At 46.7% G+C, this 23,102-nt stretch overlaps 1 protein-coding gene across 4 annotated transcripts in view; it reads right to left on the reverse strand.

The window, feature by feature from the left end:
- WWC3 (WWC family member 3) overlaps window positions 1-23,102 on the reverse strand; it is a 110,157-nt gene that overhangs the window by 18,897 nt on the left and 68,158 nt on the right. For all 4 annotated transcript variants that reach the window (XM_070784423.1, XM_070784422.1, XM_070784425.1 and 1 more), the window contains 4 exons: window positions 20,936-21,009; window positions 8,197-8,439; window positions 7,122-7,211; window positions 5,773-6,338 (listed from right to left, as the gene is read on the reverse strand). In XM_070784423.1, coding sequence (XP_070640524.1) covers window positions 5,773-6,338; window positions 7,122-7,211; window positions 8,197-8,439; window positions 20,936-21,009 — 973 coding nt within the window. The remainder of the gene's footprint in view (window positions 1-5,772; window positions 6,339-7,121; window positions 7,212-8,196; window positions 8,440-20,935; window positions 21,010-23,102) is intronic.

Genomic DNA, 23,102 nt, shown 5'->3' on the forward strand with positions numbered 1-23,102 from the left:
ACGTGGCAGGGCTCAGGAGGTGACAGTGCAGGAGGCCAGGTCACAGCACAGACGAAGCACAAAGCAGCAGAGACAGGCCAGCGTGTGCACAGATGTGTGCTTAACCACACTCTGCTCGAGAACCTTCTGATAATGAAAACTGGAAGATACGGGCTTCCGGCTACTTCTTTAAAAGCTCTTTAAATGACCATAAATCTCCTTTCACCTCCTTAATGAGCACACAGGACAGAAGGTGGTGGGAAGGCCCTGGGCACGGTGGCACTCTGAGAGAGTGTCAGGGAGAGAGATCACTCAGGCATGAAGGATAGCGAGTTCTCTGAGAGCTGGGAGGGTCAGTGTTTCCTCTTTGATGCTGCCTGGTAGTCTCCATGCTTCATACAAGAAATGTGGACTACACTGCCTCACAATCGCAAAACAGAATTAAAAAAAAAAATCATCAAAATCATCCCTAAAAAAACGTAGTGACTTTCAAGTCAGAGGATATACAGATGCAACCCAGACTTGGCCTTTGTCAATGTCTCCGTGGCCCCTTTTTCTGACTACAGCATCCTCCTCAGCAGTCCTGGGGACAGACTGGCTTCCAGAAGGGTCTCCTGGGATTAGACAGTCTCATCACTGAGCAGCTTTACTTTTGTCTCAGACCTACTTTAACCAAGAGCCACTGACATTCTCCCCTTAACCGTTTCATTTCATCAAGTCCTTCTGCTCCTTCCCTCACAGCACCAAGTGCCCTCTGCTGAATGTGACAATGGACACAGGAGCCTCCACGCTTTCAAGAGAGGCACACGTGGTTAGAACACAGGATTAAACCATGAAGCCCCAACTGAGCCTCACTCTGGCATCATGATGCCTCTTGTTAGTCACGCAGGTCCCTCTGGTCTCTCTACTTTGCTTCAGGCATCTAAGCTCTAGAAATTGAAAATTTAGATATCTGCGCATCCCTAAGTTTAGGGAATTTCTCAACAAAATTTCTCACAAAATTTCTCTCATTGCGATGAAAATGTACGAAGAGAGAAATGAAATGAAAGGCTTAATCCTCAGTGATCTCAAGCTTAGTGCATTCCCTCAGTCCACCAATGACCAACTCTCTTTTCAACCAAATTATTAATTCACAGAACAATTAAACCCAAACACATTCAGTGGGGTGCAAAACAGATGGGGGTGTCTGTGGCTTTGGTCTCACGATGTTAACTGCAGACAAAAGCAGACAAAAGCTGATCTTCCAAAGGCATGCAACACCCATCTTAGGGGCCACCAGCTCCGCCTCAGTCAGAGGCAAAAACTGACTCAGTCCCAGGGTGGCTGGAGGTATTGACTCACACATCATAGATCACCAATCCCAAGTCCAGCTCTGTTCATCATCCCTGCCCCATGGAAGAAACCAAAGCCCCCAGGTCTGAACTGCAGATGGAAGCCCTCAGGTTGCTGCATGGAACCCCAGAAAACACAACTGCTCACTACTTCCATTCCCAGTTCTGTCACTCGGCCTTACACATCTTTAAGGAAGTAACACCATGCAACAATCCAGTCAAATTCCAGGCAACCTGGTAACGTGACTCTGACAAAATTTCTCTCATTGCAATGAAGATGGATGAAGAGAGAAAGGAAATGAAAGGCTTAATCCTCAGTGATCGAAAGCTTAGTGCATTCATGGAGCAACCGGATGCAGGAGTTGACAGAAGAAGGAAGTACAGTCATCTGTCGCCCTGAGTGAGAAAAAAGCACATGGCAGACCCCACACTACATACCCCAACCGTCTGCTCTCGGGCTTCAAGGCAACAATGGGACAGTGGGGAGCAGCCAATGAAGTAAGGAATAAACAGTCTTCTTCACATTGATTTTTAAAGCCCCTAAACTTTTCATCATGAAACACAGACTGACAGACACTGAGACCTAAGGACAACAATACCATTTGACAAAAAGTAGGAAAGTATAAGGAAAATCACACTATGGGCAAAGCTGCCAGCTGACATACTAAAATCATGGAAGGGTTAAAGTCTAGGGGGAAAGGAAAGGAGGAAAAAACACTTCAAGCTTTTAAGAAAGTTCTTACACCACTTTCATAGCCAGATGAATACCACTGAAATGACAATAATAAGAGTAACTGTTGAGCTACTTTAAAGGACAGCTATGAGCTATGTCCTTCCTGACCATGCCTTGACCATCCTAAATACATTGATTCACTGAACAAAGATGTGACACAGCCTGACCAGCAAGGCAAAGGCAAGTCCAAGGTCACTTACAGTGAACGTTTCTGTCGAGCCGCATGAAAAAAGAGATAAAAAAGTAGAAAGTGAAAGCACTGTAGAAGTTAAGCCAACAATTTTAAACAGGATAAAGAATGTAATAAAAACATCAATAAACAGATGAATAAAGTAAAAATATTTATGGATTTACATTAGCAAATACCAGTGGGAATGAAAATAGGAATGGATTTCAAAATCATGACACATCTGACTTTTAAAATCTGGGGAAGATAAAACTGTAGTAAACATGTAAAAACTGCTGAAGATGACCATTTATTTTCCCCCTCCCCTGTCCCACTTTTGGTCTCCTCACACTGATTTAAATCACAATGGGTGATTGTGAATTTTGTGTAACTAAAATTTTATCTTGCTAAAGGTTGCTTGAGTCAAACTTAAAACACGTAGTGTTACTAGACTGGAGACCACAGGGAACTACGTGACCTCGGGCATCATAAATGAGGGGCGGGGTTAACATAATGAGTACTGAAATCTTCACCAACTTTATGAAGCTGCGATGACTCTAGGCTTGGGCATTCCCAAAGATCAAGGGAGGCCAGGAGTTATCCATTGTCCATGCCTCAAGCTGCTTACCCAACCCAGCCCTCACGGAGCACCCAACAGGACCCATTCATGTAGACAAATACTTCTAGTTTGTAAGTGGTATTTGTAATTTGAGTGTGTGCTAAATTGCTTCAGTCGTGTCTGGCTCTGTGTGACCCTATGGACTGTAGCCTGCTGTCCATGGGATTCTCCAGGCAAGAATACTGGAGTGGGTTGCCATGCCCTCCTCCAGGAGATCTTCCTGACCCAGGGATTGAACCCATGTCTCTAATCTCCTGCATTGGCAGGTGGGGTCTTTACCACTAGTGCCACCTATAAAGTGCTTATAATTTAATTAATTTGTAATCTGAGTAATTCTACTCAGTGTCAGATATGAATACACCACCAGATGGCAGTATCTGACCATGCCAGAAGCAAAGCCCTCAATCTAAGAATTGTGAAGCGTCATAACATCCATCACAAAGTGGAAAAGAAAAGGAAGTCAGGATCAGAAATTAAGTCGGCTCTTCTCTTTCCCACCCCATCTTTATCCTGGACCGAAAGGGGTGTTTGGCCTTGTGTGGACTTTCTGCATACACAGACTGACACTCTTGTATTTCAACCTTTAAAGAAACGTTGGTATGGGTGTGTGGGTGTGTACTCAGTCGTGTCCAACTCTTTGGACACATGCAAACCCCATGGACTGCATTCCATCAGCCTCATCTGTCCATGGAATTATCCAGTCAAGAATACTGGAGGGGGTTGCCATTTCCTATTCCAGGGATCTTCCCAACCCAGGGATCACTGTGCCGCCAGAAGTGGGCGGGGAACACAGAAAAGTAAGCTCAAGCAACAGATGCACAATTCAGTCCTTATTTTGTATTTTCTTTTTTGAATCACAGGAATAAACATGGAATACTGAACCTGTGATTATAATGAAGACCAAAGTCAATAAAGTTCCTCTGGACATGTGAATTATAGAAACAACATATATGGGGATATGAAAGGCGTGTTTGCAAACACAGAGGGCAAGACACTGAAATAAGAGATGCCAAAAAGCTCCAGGACTGCCTAAGAATATACTGGATCTCTGCTTAAACACATAGATGTTACGAGAAACTATATATACATATCAGTCCTGAATATTCATTGGAAGGACTGATGCTGAAGCTGAAGCTCCAGTACTTTGGCCACCTGATTTGAAGAACTGACTCATCTGAAAAGATCCCGATGCAGGGAAATATTGAAGGTGGGAGGAGAAGGGGATGACAAAGGATGAGATGGTTGGATGGCATCACCGACTCAATGGACGTGAGTTTGAGCAGGCTCTGGGAGATGGTGATGGACAGGGACAGGGAAGCCTGTCGTGCTGCAGTCTACAGGGTTGCAAAGAGTCGGACATGACTGAGCGGCTAAACTGAAGTGAACTGAATAACCAGCACTGCTGTTGTTTAGTCGCTAAGTCGTGTCCACCTCTTTTGTGACCCCATAGAGTGCAGTCTGGCAGGTTCCTCTGTCCATGGGGTTTCCCAGGCAAGAACACTGGAATGGGTGGCTATTTCCTCTTCCAGGGGATCTTCCCGACCCAGGGATTGAACCCATGTCTCCTGCTTGGAAGGCAGATTGTTTACCACTGAGCTACCAGGGAAGCCCAATAACCAACTTGGTTATACATAAAGAAGAACTGATGGGTAACAGAATGGTGGTGAGTGGAAGAGTCCACAAAGATCACCTCGTTTAAGGGCAAGGAAGGTGGAGACTGAGCCCCTTTCAAAGATGCACTCGAGGTTACACAGCTAATGAGTCAACAGGACAGGGACAGGGGCTGGGTCTAAGCTGCTAGTTTGAAGCCATTTCCACTACCTTGGGTTTGTACTCACGTTTTCTCTCTGTCCTTTGCTACTAAAACACTTAACAGTATGGAACCAGGGTTTCTCAGTCTTGGTACTACAGACACCTTGGCTGAATCATTCTTTGTAGTGGGGACCATGCTATGGGCTGAAGGATGTTGAGCAGTGCTGCTGGTCTCCACCCACCAGAGGCCAGTAGTACCACCACCACCCCCTACCCCACAACCAGCCCCTCAGCTTCGACAACTGAAAATGTCTTGAGACATAGCCAAGTACCTCTAGGGGGCAAAAACACCCCTGGTTGAGATCCACTGTGCTCCACAAATTATCTACTGTTTGCCGTGCAAATGGAAGTTAATTAAATGGGTGGCAGTTTTTTATCTTCTCCAAAAATGAAGTGGGTTCAAATCACTGGAGGTTGGCTCACAAAAGCTCCATCAGCCAGAATACCCTCTGAAACAGCAGACTGGTTTTCCACGTGGGCTACGTGTTGACAAGCTGAACTGACAGCAACTAGACAGATGAAATTCTCAGGGCTACGTGTTTCTTGATCTGAACAGTATCAGAGAAATCGATTTGGTAGCAAGGACTGATGCTCACAGGTATGCCTTTTCACTTCCCCCATGATAGACAAGTACAAGAACAAAGGATAAAGAGTGAAGTCACAGGGCCAAAGGAAGATTTCTGGGGGGCCAGAGCCCGACAGCCCCCCTCGTGCTGGTCTGAGGCAGGCACGCACAGAAATGCTCCATCTGGGCACACTCCCTGGGAACTTCACTATGGCCCAAGTACTTCTTTATCAGGCTCCCACTGTGGAGGAACAGGTGGTTCTTATCTTTATTTATAACAACTAACATTCTGAAAACTAGCAAAATACCGGGAAAGACTATGACAGTCTTTCCATGGAAACTTATCAGTTTCAAGGACCAGGGACAAGACAAAAGCAAAAGCACGCAAGCAGAGTGGGCGTGCGAGCTTCCTCATCTGTCATCGAGGACATTCCATCAAGGGTCCTACTAAGCTGAGCGCCCCTGAGGCCACAGCAAAACAGCTGGCCTCCCTGCACACGGCTTCCTCAATGAGCTTGGATCCTTGCCTCCCAGCCCGGGGCACCCATGAGACTCATTAGTAGGTACCTGCAGCTGTGGGAGCAGTGGCCACTTGGGGTCCTCTCTCATGAGATCCTTCCCCGTCCCCGGGGCACCCATGCGGCGGCAGGGCCGCAGCGCCCGCCAGGTCTTCATCCCCTAGGGCGGCGGCCTGAGCCCGCAGCCTGTCCAGGGTGCCCAGGCCTGCCACCTCGAAGCCATCACCAAGCTGGGCCAGGGGCGAGTCTCGCGAGGCCGGGAGGAAGGGCGTGTCCAGGGGTGAGCTGGGAGGGGACAGCGAGGATAGGGAGGACCGCGAAGAGAGGGAGGCCAGCGACTGCGGGGTGTCCAGGGAGTGCCTCGGCTTGTGCAGGCCCGGGGGCCCCGCGGTGTCCGCCAGGCCCACATCCCGGCCCAGGGAGTCGAAGGGCACGAGGTCAAAGCGCAGGAGCGGGCCGCCCTCGGTGTCAGGCTTGTCGTACTGTGGGAGCCCGTAGATGTCGGTGAAACTGACGGAGCTCAGCGAGCCGCGGCTGGAGGCCAGGGAGCCACGGCTGGAGGCCAGGGAGCCACGGCTGCTCCCCGAGGACATGGTCAGGGTGCTGGCAGACAGGCTGAAAAGAGAAGAGCAGCCTGGAGCCCATGGCTGGAGCCCTCTAGACCCCATCCGAGGCCAGCCTCCGGGAAACTCCAGGAGTAAAACCCTGCCTTGTGCTCATCAACCCCACCTGTGAGCTGTTTAAGACACCCACTCCCCACCCTTGAGTTCATGACTATTTCCTGTGTTTCTGTGTGTGTCAGTAGAGAACACAGGTTAACATCTAGGACTCTTGCCTGAGTTTAAGTTCCAGCTCAAACTCAGACTAGCTGAAGGTCTTTTTTGGTCAAGGGCTTTTTGACCTTTCTGAGTCACACACTTTCTTGGGTGGGGAGTGCTGTGATGAGAACAGTTCCCACCTCAAGACACTCTTCGAAGGGGAACTGAGAAAATAATACACAGAAAGCCCTTGACACTATGCTTTCCAATACAGTTGAGTACCTGAACTCCAGAACTATTACTGAGCATCCACATCTTAAAGGTATTGTTCCTTAAAGAAATAAAAATGTATGTGTGCATATATGTACATGAATATATACACTTTCTGATGCTGTGAGCTACAAAATCCTTGGGCAAATCTGAGTTCAGATTCGTTATTCAGAAGTCCCACTTGGTGATCTCCTCAGAGTCCTTGGATCATACATGATATGAGCAGCTCCTCAAAAAATATCACGTATCCACTTTTCTGTCCTGTGTTTACAAGCACTTCATGTTCTTAGTTCTGGGAGAGAAAACCAAGCTAAAGGGCATTGTGAAGCTCATGACCACATCATTACAAGATGATAATCAAGTTACTCACCTTTGTAACTGGGACTGGAGATAGGATGTGAGGCGGGTGGCTTCTTCCAGCTGCATCAGGAGACAGTTTCTTTTTTCCTGAAGCAGAATCCTGTAAGTACGAAAACAGTCCACTGGTGGATTTCAAAAATAGCAAGTATATTTTCCTAACAAGAAATGCAACGATTAATCCCCCCGAACTGACTGAGGTTTGAATGACTAAATTCTAAAAAGCACATCCAGGTCATAAACACCAAGATAACAGAGATGTGTGTTGTTTTGCTCGAAAATGTACCACCAGCCCCCTGAACAGCGCCTGATACACTGGGTGGGTAGCAGATAGATAGATGGGTGAGTGGATGGATGGACGGACAGATGGATGGATGAGTGGATAGATGGGTGGATAGAGGGATGGATAAATCAATGGGTGGGTAGCTGCATGGACTGATGGATATGGGGGTGGGAGGATGGACAGGCTGATAGATAGATGGATGAGTGAACAGCAGTTTGGATGGACAACAACAGACAAGAAGATGGGCATAAAGATGGGAGGGTGGGTGTGGGCGGATGAACAGATAGATGGAGAATAGACTAGAAGATGGATACAAATGCCCAGCATGCCATAATCTATTGCAATTCCCTGGAACAAATCAGAGTCCCTCATTTTTAAGCCCTCTTCCAGGCAAAACCATATGAAATTCTAACATCTACAGAATTCAAAGATCAAGCCCAAAATAAAAAAGCCACTGCCCAAGTGTGGGAGGTAGTTTTCTCTCTAATTTTTCCTATGGGGTGGGTAAGGACAATGTCCTGAAAATACAGGGGCGGGGCACCTGGCACCTGCAGTGGGAGCAGGCAGGGTCTAAGTCATGGGTTCCCCGGTCTTCTTCCCTCCTCCATCCCCTTCTCGACCGTCTCCAACTTGTGAACAGGGACCAGGAGTCTTGGAGCCCTGAGCAGAGCTGGCACCCCTGGAGGACGGGCAGGTACATGCTCCATCCACCTTCCACCAGGCAGTAGCTGCTGGAGCAATCAGTGACCACATGCAGCCATGCAATCTGGCTTTGCCAGCCGCTCCTCCGGCGCTACCTGCCCACCTTTCGGTGGCGCCCTGCATGGACGTCGCCCGGGCACGCTGGATCTCCTCTTCCAGGCGCCGCCGTTCCTCCTCCAGTCTCACCACGTCCTCTGCCGGCCGCCTCTGCTGGATGATGAGCTGTAGCTCTTGAAGCAGGGCCTCCTTCTCCTTGACGAGCTGCAGCCGGTCCCTGTCGGCCTCAGCCAGGCCCGGCCACGACTCGCTCTCCAGCTGGGCCAGCTGCTGCTGGATGTTCGAGACTCTGCAGAAGATGGACATGGGAAGATCCACGAACTTGATGAAACACACGCACATTTACACAGTCTCTGCACCATGCAGATTCTAGAAACTCACTCTAACCAATAGCGGAATGACTGCACTGAGTCAACCTAACATGGCACAAATAAGGGATCTGGAAGTGAGGTGGAATGAACCCGATGTGGAAGCCCTTTGCATCATCTGCCCTGGCCTACGAGATTTGGGATGACAGTAAGGATGTTTGTTGCAGGGCTTCCCAGGTGGCTCAGTGGTAAAGAATCACCTGCCATTGCGGGAGACCTGGGTTTGATCCCTGGGTTGGGAAGATTCCCTGGAGGAGTGCATGGCAACCCGCTCCAGTATTTTTGCCTGAAGAGTCTCATGGACAGAGGAGCCTGGCGGGCTATAGTCCATGGGGTCACAGAGTTGGACACGACTGAAGCCAACTGAGCACACACGCATATTTGTTCCAAAGAAGACCCTGATTCACCCACATGCCTAGCGTTGCTTCCTATGTGTGCTGTTTTGGAACGAGACAGAGCCAGCTCATTTCTCTCAGCACCCCCTTCCTCATCAGTAGCTAAACACCATGCTAGATGCACAAGAGATGCTTCCGGCCGCCTGCCTTCTCTGTGCGCCTAGCTGTGGAGCCCGCCTTGAGAAAACCCAGAAGAGAATCACACCCCTCATGGGATCCTCAAGAGTGCCGGAGGCCTTGACCATGCAGGACATTCAAAATGCCTGGCAGAGAGCAGGTACTCAGCCAAAGCTAAACGCGTGAAATGGAGAATGAATATGCCAGCAAGTATATGAAAGAATGGCAGTCAAGTCGCAGTGAGCCTGGATGTGGTGCAGGGTAACCCTTAAGCTGCAGAAATATAGCTCTCGTCACCCCCACCCGGTGCACCCAAATGGCCCACAGGCCCACTGGGCAGACAGACTAGTGTCCTGAGGTTGTGCTGAAGGCAGGGGAAGTGAAAGAGACGTGGCTCGTGTTTTTAGAGCATCCTTAAAAGCAGGAGCACGATGTTTTAAGCCCTTTACATTTATATGTGGCTCAAGATGAGGGTGGCTTCTGGGCAGAAAGAAGGATTTGCAGACCTGACCAGAAGCCAGCCCTGTGCCGGACAGAGATTGGCACATGGGCCCAAAACTAAATCCAATGACGTCTCTGAGGTCACAGAGAGCTGTGAGGGCAGCTAAGTGGCAGGTGCACTCAGTCCTCTAGCCTCAAGACAGTGGTTCTCAAAGTGGGGTCCCTGAGTCAGCCTCAGTATCACCTGGGAGCTCGTTACAAATGCAAATTTCAGGTCCCACCCCAGATCTGCTGAACACCATGCTCTGCAGATGGAGTGGGGCAACCTGGGTTTTGACAAGCCCTCCTAGGTGCTTCTTGCCAAACTGTGACACCCGCTGCTTTTCAGGCACCCCAGCCTGGTCTGGAGAATGCAAACTGTCCTTGGAGCTCTTAGGGCTTCCATCAGGCAGGGATAGGATGATCCTCACTAAAATGAGAAAGGCAAGAGTGCTTTTGAGACTGTCCCATGTGGTACTCAGGACACATATCATAAATCGAAGCTGGTGTCCTCGCTGGGTCCAGACTTCAGAATCCATCTCAACACTGTGCTTCCTCGCAGATACTGACAGTCAACTGGCATTGGCCCATGTGTTAAGGTCTGTGGGATATCCTTGTACCAGTCTGAGCTGCTCATGAACTAGACGTGAGCATGAGACTAGTCAATCTGACAAAAGGATTGGCCAAGGAGCCTTCTTCAAGTGAAGAAGCTGAAGCTCCAACACTTTGGCTACCTGATGCGAAAAGCCAACTCATTGGAAAAGACCCTGATGCTGGGAAAGATTGAGGGCAGGAGGAAAAGGGGACCACAGACAGAGGGTGAGATGGTTGGATGGGGTCATTGATTCAATGGATGTGAGTTTGAGCAAGCTCCAGGAGATGGTGAAGGACAGGGAAGCCTGGCATGCTACAGTCCATGGGGTCACAAAGAGTCAGACATGGCTGAGCAACAACAACAACCTTCTTCAAGCACCAAACCAATTAGAAAATCCACAGTCATGAAAAGAAAAGAGTATACAAGTTATAGTTTAAATGCGCACGTTTTACTCAAGCCCAGTTCCCCAAGAAGGTAAAGAAAATAGCTGAATGTCAGTAGGTTTATTAGGCAAATTCTTTTCTAACATAAGACCAATTTCCTGCAAATGTGTTGGAAAATGGTGCCAAACCATGTCACTGAAAAAACTAATGACAGATGCAGCTCAAAAGGGTTAGGAATCCAACTGGGCTTAAGCATCTACCTCTCTCTAATTAGTGTAATTAAAATTTATGGCAGTCATATAACTGAAGTCCAAGGAAGCACTCCAAGCAGACCCATAAATTAGCACCAAATCAGACATTAGACCCAGCGAAATTTTTGGAACATTCTACTGTAGATCAAGCCAAGTCAAAGGTAAGGAATAAATATAAAAGAGATGTACAAAGAGCAAATCCATTGGGTCCTCATAATTTTTCATTTCAATGTACACAGGAAAGCCTATTTGAGCCCAAGTAAAGTTATCAGTATTACCTGGTCATATATAATAATAATTCTCATACTACAAGCACACATATTTTAAAAAGCACTCCTTTTGAGTTTTCTGAAGTTAACATGTGAGGAGATCAAGATTCCATTTGCATTGGCCAGCTCCAGGTTAGCCACCACTGCACGGGGATTCAAGTTGCTGAGGGTGAGTGGAGATCCAATCCTAGATAATCCTGCTTTTTCCAGGAAAATCTCAAGTGACTCAGTCGTGTCCAACTCTTTGCAGCCCCATGGACTGTAGTCCACCAGACTCCTCTGTCCATGGGATTCTCCAGGCAAGAATACTGGAGTGGGTTGCCATTTCCTTCTCCAGGGGATCTTCCCAACACAGGGATAGAATCCATGTCTCCTGCATTGCAGGCAGATTCTTTACCATCTGAGCCACCAGGGAAGCCCCCAGGTAATATCCACTATCAGAACAAAGGAAAAACTGAATTACGAGAAGAAAGAGAGGCAAAGGGCAGATTTCCAAAGGTCTGTCCACTGTGAGTATAAAAGAAATAGTACAGTGACCAGAATTAAACAGTGTACTGTAACTTTCCAGAGCTTGCAAGGAAAAGCTGTATGGACATATGGTGAGGGGTGACTTCAGTAGCAGAAACAATTTGGGTGAAGCTGACTTAATGTAACCCACCTGGAAAGGTTGTTTGGGCTGTACTGAGCACTAGATGAGCACACTGTGCTTAAGAACGAGGTTTATTGCCTTTTTTTTTTTTAATAATTAAATTTCATAGCACTGCAAATCACTGCAGAGCTCCCTATGAATCTAGAGGAATACTGGCATATATTGTGTGTGTTAGTCGCTCAGTTGTGTTTGACTCTTTGCAACCCCATAGACTGTAGCCCACCAGGCTCCTCTGTCTATGGAATTCTCCAAGCAAGAATACTGGAGTGGGTTGCCATTCCCTTCTCCAGGGGATATTCCCGAACCAGGAATCAAACGCAGGTTTCCTGCATTGCAGGCAGATTTTTTATTGTCTGAGCCACAAGGGAAGCTGACTGGAATAGACTAAAAAGTGTAATTTCGTTGTCTAGATCCATAATCTGGAGTTAAGACATTTGGGGGTCTGCTCTTAGCCAGGCTGAAAGAAGCATGTATCTGTCTGTGTGTGCCAGGAAACAAGAATGCTAGAAGAATTCCTTCTTGTACATTTCTTGTACAAGTGGTGTCTTGAATATTTGCCGCAGAAGAGGCAGGATGGCTTTACCTTTAAAACAATAAGCCTTGTGTACCGTGCTGCTGGCCCGGAGAAGAGCATCTGCAAGGCGGACCCTTCCTGTGTTAGGATTAATGGATCCAAGAGACCTACCTCAGGCTAAATAACAAATGTACAGTTCTGATGTCCCTTCTATATCCACACCCAGTAGCTGATATGCAGTGCGGAATTGGAACCCCACTCTTGCAAGCACCATCATTCCAAATTCCAGAAATAAAGGGAAAACCATTTCCAGAAAGGCTATTTTCTACCATATTTTCTCAGTGAAATGAAATATAAGGAAACAAAGCGAGGTCACAATTAAAATTTGCAAAAAAAGAAACTTTTCCAAGTCCTTTTTTTTTTTTTGGCTGCACTGTGTGGCTTGTGGGATCTTAATTCCCCAATCAGGGATTGAACACGGGACCATGGCAGTGAGAGCACATAATCCTAACTACTGGACTGCCAGGGAACTGCCCAAGTTCATTTTCAAAGAGAATCAAGATCAGTTTAAAACTGGTGAGGGTTTGTTTTTTCCTTGAGAGTCAGCTGAGTTTACTGATTTTTATTTTTGATAGGTAATCCCTTTTATAGCCTATATATATATCCTCTCACAAACGCCTTTTAAAGGCTTTAAGACACACGTCCCTGTGCACAGAATAGTCAAGAAATGAAAGCAAGTCCTCAGTCAAGCATTCCGGTCTCATGTTTATCGTATGATTTCTAAATTTCACCCCCTGAACAGGCCTAATGTAGACAGACGTCAAATATGAATCATTTTTCCCTTACTATTTTTGCCCAAACACCTTTACTGTTACAACCCAGGCACCATTAAACCATGAATGGAAACCTGCATTTATGTGGCAGAAACTGCTGGGACCCTTACGATTCATGTGGAAATCTTAAATATGACTTGCATTTTTCAAAGAAGAAAATGCGCTTTTAATATTGCACAGTTTTGAGGCATATTCTACATATTCAGAGTAATCCCCAGTTCTTTGAATTTATACCTCAACTCTGGGACCTATGATATAATTTTGCACGTTCCTAAAATACTGCCACTTTCTGGAACAGAAATGGAACTCCAGGCCAGCCACAGCCCTGACTCAGGGTGAGGGGACATGATGGACCCAATGCCACGTTCTAGGACACGGTGCCAGGTTAGAGTCTTGTGCCTTCAGATGTCAATTGTAGCTATAGACTTGATGCTTCTTATGTTTTCTCTCTTTAGTTTTCTTTCTGCAAATACCTATTTAAATGGAAATCAAAAGTCCACCACAGTCTCATCTGAGATCTGAGTCATATGGACAGTGAAATCACTTTACCTCAATGAACTAAATATTGGTCAACTAGTGTCCATTCAGCTCGACTCTTTATACTGGAAACTCAGGGAGTCTGAATCTAGACCGTGTGGCATAAGAAGGGCCTATGTTCCCTGGTGGGCTCGTGGTTGGGAATCTGACTGTGAAGGCAGCGGTCACGAGTTTCATCCCTGGTCCAGGAAGGTCCCACACGCTGTGGAGCAACTAAGGCTGTGTGCTACAACTACTGAGCCCATGTACCTAGAGCCCGTGCTCTGCAACAGGAGAAGCCGCCAGGAGAAGCCATGCATCACAACAAAGAGTAGCCCCGCTTGCCACAACTGGAGAAAAAGTCCATGCAGCAACGAAGACCCAGCTCAGCCAAAAATAAATAATCTTTTAAAAATTTATTAAAAAAAAAGATGGGCCTGCAAACACCCCAACACCCCTCCCTGCCCTCACATCTTATCCCCTCTGAACAAACAGAGCTTCAGAATGACTTCTTTAAATGGAAAGCAGATGGTCTCCAGGTTTCTTTCTCTTGGCCTGTTTCCTTTGTCTCTCACGGCCATGCCCTATTCCCAAACCCAGATACACGGTCACTGGAGAACTGAAGGGAAAATCCAAGGGACTGATCGAATTCAGCTGGAATCCTAACGCTCCATCAGCAACGGCACAGGACACGTCCTGGCAGCAAACACTGAGACGCGGAGACACAGGCCGGGCCGAATGTTTTGTTCCTATCAGGACGGCAAGTGTTTCTATGGAAACAGCTACAGTTTGTGCACAGTTCTGGAACAAGCACTCTTAGGTTAAAAATAAGGAGCCATCTGCGTCATCAGGATTGCTTCAAGAAGACTTGTTCCTCCAAACTGGCTTTGAAAAATTCTCTCAAGTTTTTAACCAATAGTGTGAAAATATTCCTATTGTAAGGTCTGCCTTGGGAACCAAAGTGATGTTCCTGAAGGAAAAGGAAGAAACAGTTGTTGGGATATATTTCACATGACCTAGAGGGCTTCCCAAGTGGTAAAGAATCCACCTGCCAATGCAGGAAACGCAAGAGACACAGAATCGATCCCTGGGCCGGAAAGATTCCCTTGAAGGAGGAAATGGCAACCCACTCCAATATCCTTGCCTGGAGAATCCCATGGACAGAAGAGCCTGGTGGGCTACAGTCCATGGGGTCGCAAAGAGTCGGACACGACTGAGTGACTGAGCACACATGACCCAGAGTTGAAAACAAAACTAGTCACCATGACAGTGGTGGTCTGGTCTAGAGAATTCTCTAGAAATCATACCATCGTTTGGAATTATGAGTTCTGCTTCTATAAACTTCCTTTAAATCTGAAGAGACATGAAACCCCTCATTGTCCAGAACATTTATTGTCTTTTGATGATTTCCCAGCTCTGAGAAAGAACCTCGAACCTAAATATACAAGGAAATACATCAAGGCATCAGCTTTTCCCCATTTAGAAGTGGCAAAGCCCAGGAGGTTTTACAGAGGGGAAGGAAGCTAATCTTCGTGGGGTACAGCCTGGCAACCAGAAGAATGCCTCAAGGATGTTTTTAAGCAGGTGAAGCTCCAATGAAAGCACCGAACTAACTATCAAATATCAAGATCTACAGCCTAAGTGATCCTTGACCATAAAGTGAGCCTCAGAGAACTCTCTCTGGGGTTGTTCTCCCCTGCTCCCTAAGAAACTTGCAATTATACAACTCTCCGCCCTGATCCCTGTGCCCCGTTGATTGAGAAAGCTCTTCCTCAACATATGGGCAGCTGGAATTCCAACATCCCTCAGGGCCCAGCTCCAAAGCTGTTTTTTCCAACACCCAAGAGGAGGATTCATGATGGGGTGGTCCATGACCACAAGCCCTTCTGAATGACCACGAAAGCCCAGGAACCACAAGCTGAGCTGGGAGCGATAACGTGTCATGTGAACAGTTTCAGAAATGAACAGACCATGACCCGCCTCCATGAGATCCCCAAGGGCATGCATGTCTAAAGGCCTTTTCTTCTTGTAAATCCAGGGGAATTAGCCCAAGGCTCATACCAGGACGAGGGTTTTGGGGGCAGGAGCCAGGAGCAGAGCAGCTGACCTGGCGCTGACCTGGGTCCAAGAATTCCTTCCACCCGCTTGTTCATAGGGGTGAAGGTCAAAGAGCACATGTGATCTAAGGGGACCCCTGTTTACTCTTTCAGTAAATATTCACCAGACACTTAGTTGCTGGAATTATAGTCATGAGCTAACTGGACAAAAATTTCCGCCCTCATGAGGTTTCCATTCTTGCAGGGAAAAACAAACAATAAAAAAAGCAAACACATAAAGTATGGGCTCCGTAGGTGGTGCTAGTGGTAAAGAACCCACCTGCCAATGCAGAAGACACAAGAGATGCAGATTTGATCCCTGGGTTGGGAAGATCCTGGGGAGGAAGGCATGGCAACCCACTCTAGTATTCTTGCCTGGAAAATCCCATGGACAGAGGAGCCTGGCGGGCTGCAGCCCGTGGGATCCCAAAGAGTTGGACATGACTGAAGAGACTTAACAGGCACATGCGTAAAGTATAGAGCAGGTTAGCTGGTTACATTTGCTGGGAGAACCAGGGTAATGGGGTGGTGGATGGGAGTGATCCTTTATTCAGAATGATGAGAAAAGTGTCTCTGACAGTGAGTGGAAGGAGAGCAGAGGCCACATGACCCTTTGAGGCCAAGTATCCCATTGCAGGCAGAGGAAACAGCAGGGGCCAAGGGTACTGTGTTACTTGCCTTTCATTTCTGTAACAAATGATCACAAACTTGGGAGGCTTACAACAACACATATCACTACCTTACAGTCCCATCCAAGTACTAACCAGGCCCGACTCTGCTTAACTTCCAAGATTAGATGAGATCGGGCACATTTGGGGTGGTATGGCCGTAGACCTTACAGTTCCAGATGACAGAAGTCAACAATGAGTGACAGGGCTGTGATTCTTCTGGGGGCTCAAGGGAGGAATATATTTTGCAGTGGTTTCTAGGGGCTGCTCACTTTCCTTGGCTCACAGGCCTGCATCACTCTGATCTCTGCATCCATCCTCACATCTCCTTCTCTGCTTCTCCTTCTTCTAAGAACCCTTGGGATTACACTGAGCCTATTGAGGTAATCCCTGGTGACTCAGATGGTAAAGAATCTGCCTGCAATGTGCAGACCCGGGTCCGAACCCTGAGTCGGGAAGATCCCCTGAAGAAGGGCATGGCAACCCACTCCAGTATTCTTGCCTGGAGAATCCCACAGACAGAGAAGCCTGGTGAGCTACAGTCCACGGGGTCGCAAAGAGTTGGACACGACTGAGTGACTAAACGGCTACCATCGAGGTGATCCAGCATCATCTCAAGATCTCTAACTTGAGGCCATCTGCAAAGCTCCTTCTGCCAAGGAAGGCAACAGAGTCACGGGTTCTAGGGATTAGGATATGGACATCTCAGCGGCCGTTACTGTGCCAACCTCCAGCACTAAATCAGGAGTGTGCCTGACAGGTGTTAGGCCCAATATGTGTAAGGAACACCGCGGGGGCCAGCGTGGCTGGAACAGGCCTTGAGTCCGTGGAAGACTTGCCCTTGGGTCTTGCCACACACAGTAGGGATTTCGGAGCAAGATAAGAAGCCCAAGAGTCAGATTTCTTGAAGGCAGCAAGAAACTCTGGGCCATCCGAGTCTTTGCTGGGGGGACTGTCCTGGGTATTGTGCGTTGTTGAGCAATACCCTTGGGGTCCCCACATGGGATGCCAGAAGTGCCCTCTCTCCAGTCACAAGAACCGAAAACATCCCCTGGGGGGCCACCCCCATCCCTTAGGGACTGATGGAATCTAACATGTTGTGAAAGGAATGCTTGTCTGCAAAAACAATTCAGACCTGGCAATTTAAATAACTGAAAGTATGCTGATCTGCACCATCAGTACACCATTCCCTGCATCCTTCACCAGGGAAGGACGTGACAACTCACAGAATGTCTTTGTCCACTACTCCAAAAAAATGTACGAAGAATGCTGGTATTTAACCAGGATGAGGAGACACAGAAATCAGGGCTCTCCATGGCTACTGATGGCAGGGTAATGTGTATACGTCATTTTGGAAGACAATTCAGTGGGACCGATCAGAACTTCCAACATAAAGGTCTTTAGACCCATATGTTTCCTTGCTAAGTATCCGTCCAAGGAAACAGGTATTCCTGCAAGGCTGGGGCCTATACATAGATGTGCGCTATTTGTGAAAAGAAAAAAACTGGAATCATCGAGATGTCCATCCAGAGAGGATGGTTGTAATCATTAGAAAAGCTATGCATCATATACTAGATTTAACTACACTGAGCTTCATTTACTTAAATGTCTACATAAAACCTGGAAGGTTTCACACCAAATCATTAATGGTGGGTGGCAGGATTAGAGAGGAGGTTAAGATGGGAGGTCTCTACCGATTGAATCTTTGACAAAAGCAATGTATTCATGTATTATTTATGTAATACAAACAAGCAGGAAAACACACAGGTATATATATGCTAAATCGTGTCCAACTCTGTGACCCCATGGACTATAGCCCGCCAGGCTCCTCTGTCCATGAGGTTCTACAGGCAAGAATCCTGGAGTGGATTGCCATGCCCTCCTACAGGGGAACTTCCCAACCCAGGCATCAAACCCAGGTCTCCTGCATTGCAGGCAGATTCTTTACTGTCTGAGTCACCAGGGAAGCCCTATATATACACACAAATAAATGCAAGCATACATGTTACATGTGTACATAGACATACAAGCAGATTTGTACATGCTTCTGAACCCTGTGTGTCTATACATATATGCAGCGTGCATGCATGCAGGCGCACACCCCGCAGGTACTATCTGAGGTTATCTCCACCCCCAGGCAGACTCACTGAGGTCCTCACAATGTCTGCTAGCTGTGGGGGAGTTTATATGTCCTTATGGCCTCACATAAACCACGCCATGTCTGTGAACAGGGCAGGTGCCGGTCAGAAGTACAGTCTCCCAGCCCCCACCCACCCCTGGCAGCTTCTCTGCCCATGGCTGCCGGGTGTGCAGGAAGCTGCTGGGGTTGCCCATATGGAAATGAGGCAGATGTGGACCTGCTGAGACAGCACAATCCTCCAGCACTAGTGACATGGGGGCCGGAGGGTTCTCTGGTCTCTCCCCACTTGATGCCATTGGTGCCTCTCCTAGAGCTATGACAACTGTTGACATCTGTAAATGTGGCCAGAAACCCACCGGGGGTAGGGGGGGTTCCCACCATTGCACCCCTCCCTCACTCCCTGCCCTAGTCGGAACCACTATTCTAGTGGGGAAAGAACAATTGTGAGCCAACCTGGCATGTCCTCGCAACTGATCTTGCATCTCTAAATGTGGCCAAGGCAGCCCAGAAAGGCACTTTGGAGAAGCCCTTGCTGCTGCTGCTGCTGCTGCTGCTGCTGCTGCTGCTGCTAAGTCGCTTCAGTCCTACTCTGTGCGACCCCATAGACGGCAGCCCACCAGGCTCCCCCGTCCCTGGGATTCTCCAGGCAAGAACACTGGAGTGGGTTGCCATTTCCTTCTCCAATGCATGAAAGTGAAAAGTGAAAGTGAAGTCGCTCAGTCATGTCTGACTCTTCGCGACCCCATGGACTGCAGCCTACCAGGCTCCTCCATCCATGGGATTCTCCAGACAAGAGTACTGGAGTAGGGTGCCATTGCCTTCTCCAGAGAAGCCCCTACTTTCCCACAAAGGTCGACGTGCTGGGGACAGGACCCTCCTCTGCAACTGCGGTGCCTTTCCTAACAAGGTTCTGGTGACCCTGAGATACTCCTCCCCTTTAAAAGACACTGATGAAGTACAGTGTCCTCCCCTGAAGAATGCTCTTAAATCCTGGACTTTCTGCCCAAATGTTATTATCTCGATATTTCAAAGATTATTCACTCTGTACCAACATCATCTCTAGAAAACCAGAATATCCCTTGCTATGGCTGGTAAATGTCACAGCCAAACAGTAACAATTACGTTAAGTACAGCACCCATCAAGTTTCTGTGGTTTAATACAACGCAGCGAATTCCAACACCCACACGGTGCAGCAGAAACATGCAAGGAGCAGAGGACAATTGAGACAATATTCTCAATATTGAGACAATAGCGTCGGACAAACGCCACCAGCGAGCTCCAGAGAGTGGATGCCTGAGGCCGGGGAAGTGGTCCACAGGGAAGTGCAGTGCCCCTTTTGAGCATATCACTGCATCTTGCAGAGCAAGAGCCAGGAGGATCAGGCAGAGGGGCTCCGAGCAGAGGCTGGGTCATCTCCAGCCGGCCCTCCAGCGGGGAGTCAGATGATCTGCTTTGGATGCTATTTTTACATTTGCTAAAAAGGCCATGAAGCGGATTTCCAGACATCCCTGAATGATACAGTATATTGAGCAAGCCCAACTATTTAGCTTCCAGAATGGACGCCCTCGACCTGCTTGGCATTCGCTCCTCTTCCTCCACCCCCAGCACAGCAGTTCATATGTGACTAAAGAAACTTCTTGAAAAAGACAGGCACCATGGCTTCCCGAAGCCCAGATTTTGGAACAGCTTGGATTTAAGACTCTTTTCAGAAGGCACAAGAGAGAGTCACTAAGCCCATGCACCATAACCACTGAGTCCATGTGCCACAACTAGAGAGAAGCCTGTGCACCGCCACTAAGACCCGACACAGCCCAGTAAAATAAATTTAAACAAAACACTGCCTGCGAGGATAACAGCCCAGCTGGTGGTGCTGCCCGTGAATCCTGGCTGAGACCGGGAGGGAGGGACAGAGAGAAGAAGGAGGGAGAGATACATTTTGAAACACACAAACAAGGTCAAGTCTCAATTTGCAGAAGGCAGGTCACCTACAACACAGGTTAACAGACACGATTATGTTTCAGTTCTCTCCGTCAGAATGACATAGATTAGGTACTGCTGTCACTCATTGACCTAATCCTTATTAAACTGTCTTTGAAACCAAGATACATGGCTTTTGTTGTTAATCTATGGAATGAGATGACACATATATAAAAAAAAAAAACAGTTATGCTTAAGCTGCTCTGAGGGACTGATGCTCAGTTAGAAGGCAGGGAAGGAGGGAGTTCTGAATTCCCTGAGAGGATAAAGAGAGCCCGAAAAGTCTCTATTTTTATTATATCCTGTCTTTATAACTGTTTGCAATATTGAGAAGTTCCCGTTTTAAATGCATGTGAAATTCTGTCACATGTGTTCAGAAGCTACACATAAACTGAAGAGTCTTAATTCTATACTCTATCAGACATTGCTTTCTGGTAAGATGTGGATAAATCACACATTGAAACTCCATAAAACCTCTTTCCACAGGAGAAAGGAAATAAGGAGAAGGCAAGGTTTGAAAAGGAGCTTCTTACCTCTTTCTGGCTTCCTCATACTGCCAGTTAAGCCTGACCCGATCCACAAGCCTTGTTTTATCATCAAAGATGAACTTTTTGGAACAGAAGGAAGATAAACAAGGGGGGAGACATGTTAAAAACCCATTTTCAAAAGAGAAAATTCACTTAAACTTTTAGCAGCAATGAAGAATATTTTAATTCACCTTCCAATTTCCATTTTTCAAAGGTCTGGAAGGAAACACACCAATAACAGCTGCCACCTCTGGTAATCGGGAGTTGGGAATGTGACTGGTAAGACTTTGGTTGTTCCAACAGTGGCGGATTTTTTTTTAAATAGTGGAAGTACACTTGTCTATTTTGTAATTCCCACAGCAAATTAAGTTTGAAAAGAAATAGAGAATTCCTCAAAGTTCATACAAACGCAAACAAAATTCATCCCAACTTGTGTAGTACATGCATGCTGTGATGAAGCAAGCCGCCGTTCTGGAGAGGTTCATACAGTAAGGAACAGAAGCTCTCAGTCCAACCATCAGTGAGGAACTGAATCTTGAGAACAATCATGTAAGCCTGGAAGTAAACCCTCCCCAGTCAAGCTTTCTGATGAGACTGCAACCCTAGCTAATACCTTGATTACAGTTTCCTGAGAGCCCGTGAAGCACAAGATGCAGCACAGTTTCCTGATCCACAATACAAGTGTGAGATAATAAATGTGTGCTGTTTTCAAAAGCTAGGTTTTGGGGGTGTTTTGTTATGCAGCAATAGCTAACTAATACAGTTAAAGCCTTTTGATATATTTTTCAATAACAAGATGTGGTAGAAAGCACAGGGGTTTAGGGATCAGTTGCTGATTCAAACCCAGATCTGCCTCTCCCTGGCTATATAACCTTAGGTAACCTGGTACCTGGACCCTCTCAGCTGACGAAAGAGGATGGAAACAACTACTTAAATCGAAGTAACAGTCATGAAGCTGCCAACTCAGGGCCAGCCCCAGTAAACTCATAAATAATGACAATTTACTGCTAAAGTTATTATAGTAGTATAACCAGCCACTCCCCACCCGATGTTTTTTAGAAAATCTTACCTAAATCATTACAGAACCTTCAATCTTACCTGCTTCTCTCAAACGAGGTAAGAGCCTCTAAAAATTCTAATTGTAACCTTAGGTTAAGCAGCAATGAGTTATTCATGGAATTCAATATATATTGTACTTCTTTCCTTCTCATGCCAAAATCTTTAGGCAAAAATGCCAGACAGTTTTAACTTACAGATTCTTCTCTGTCTTAAACCTGGTCAAAATGTCCAAGTGTAGTTTTGAGAACAATAAGGGGGAACACTGCAAATAGGCAGTTCGGGACATCCAGGACACAGAGGCATTATTTCCTATATGATATTCCCCTCAAAGAGGCACTATTTGTTGACATTTTAAAATATCAGTTAATTATTTAAAACTCACGGTTTTTTAGTCAATGGTTTTCCCTTCTTTTTGTTTCTTTTTATTTATTTACTTTTAGGAGGGGATTCTGCATTTCACTGATATTTCAACTTTACTTAGTGAGCCCTAAGAAAAAGAATCCATACAAATTGGTTTTCTATTTGTAACAAATGAATGTAAAACTTCACTCAATGACAGTACAACAGTAGTGTCTTTAAGTATTCACTGCCCTGCTTCACATGATGGCTGCCAATTCTGCTTTGGTGGCTAACTCAAGGCTTCACTAATTATCAAAAGGGGCATTATGAAATTCTTCCAAGTCCCAAACAAAATTAATTTCAATTTCCTGACATTCTCTTAGAAGAATAGGAAATAGCATCAAAGTATAACCCAAGGGTGACACAGCCACAAAGCTGATGAAAATCACTGGTTTAAGCCAGAGCTCAGAGAACTACGGCCCAAAGGATGTATGTGGCCCACCACCTCTTTATGTAAATAAGAGTTTTAGTGGAACAAGCCCCACCCACCCATTCACAGATGACTATGGCAGAGACTGCATAGCCGGCAAAGCCTAAAACACTTATTATCTGGACCTTGGCAGAAAAAGTTAGCTGATCCATGCTCTAAAGAGTCCTACATCTGTCAAAAAAACAGCTAAACTCAACTCTCAAAAGCATTCTGCCTTTTAAAAAAATCTAATTTATGAAGAAAGAGGTAATAAGCCATTCAATTGCCTCCCAGGCCCCTCTGAAC

The sequence above is a fragment of the Bos indicus genome, chromosome X (genome assembly GCF_029378745.1).
Source record: "Bos indicus isolate NIAB-ARS_2022 breed Sahiwal x Tharparkar chromosome X, NIAB-ARS_B.indTharparkar_mat_pri_1.0, whole genome shotgun sequence".
NCBI lineage: Eukaryota > Metazoa > Chordata > Mammalia > Artiodactyla > Bovidae > Bos > Bos indicus.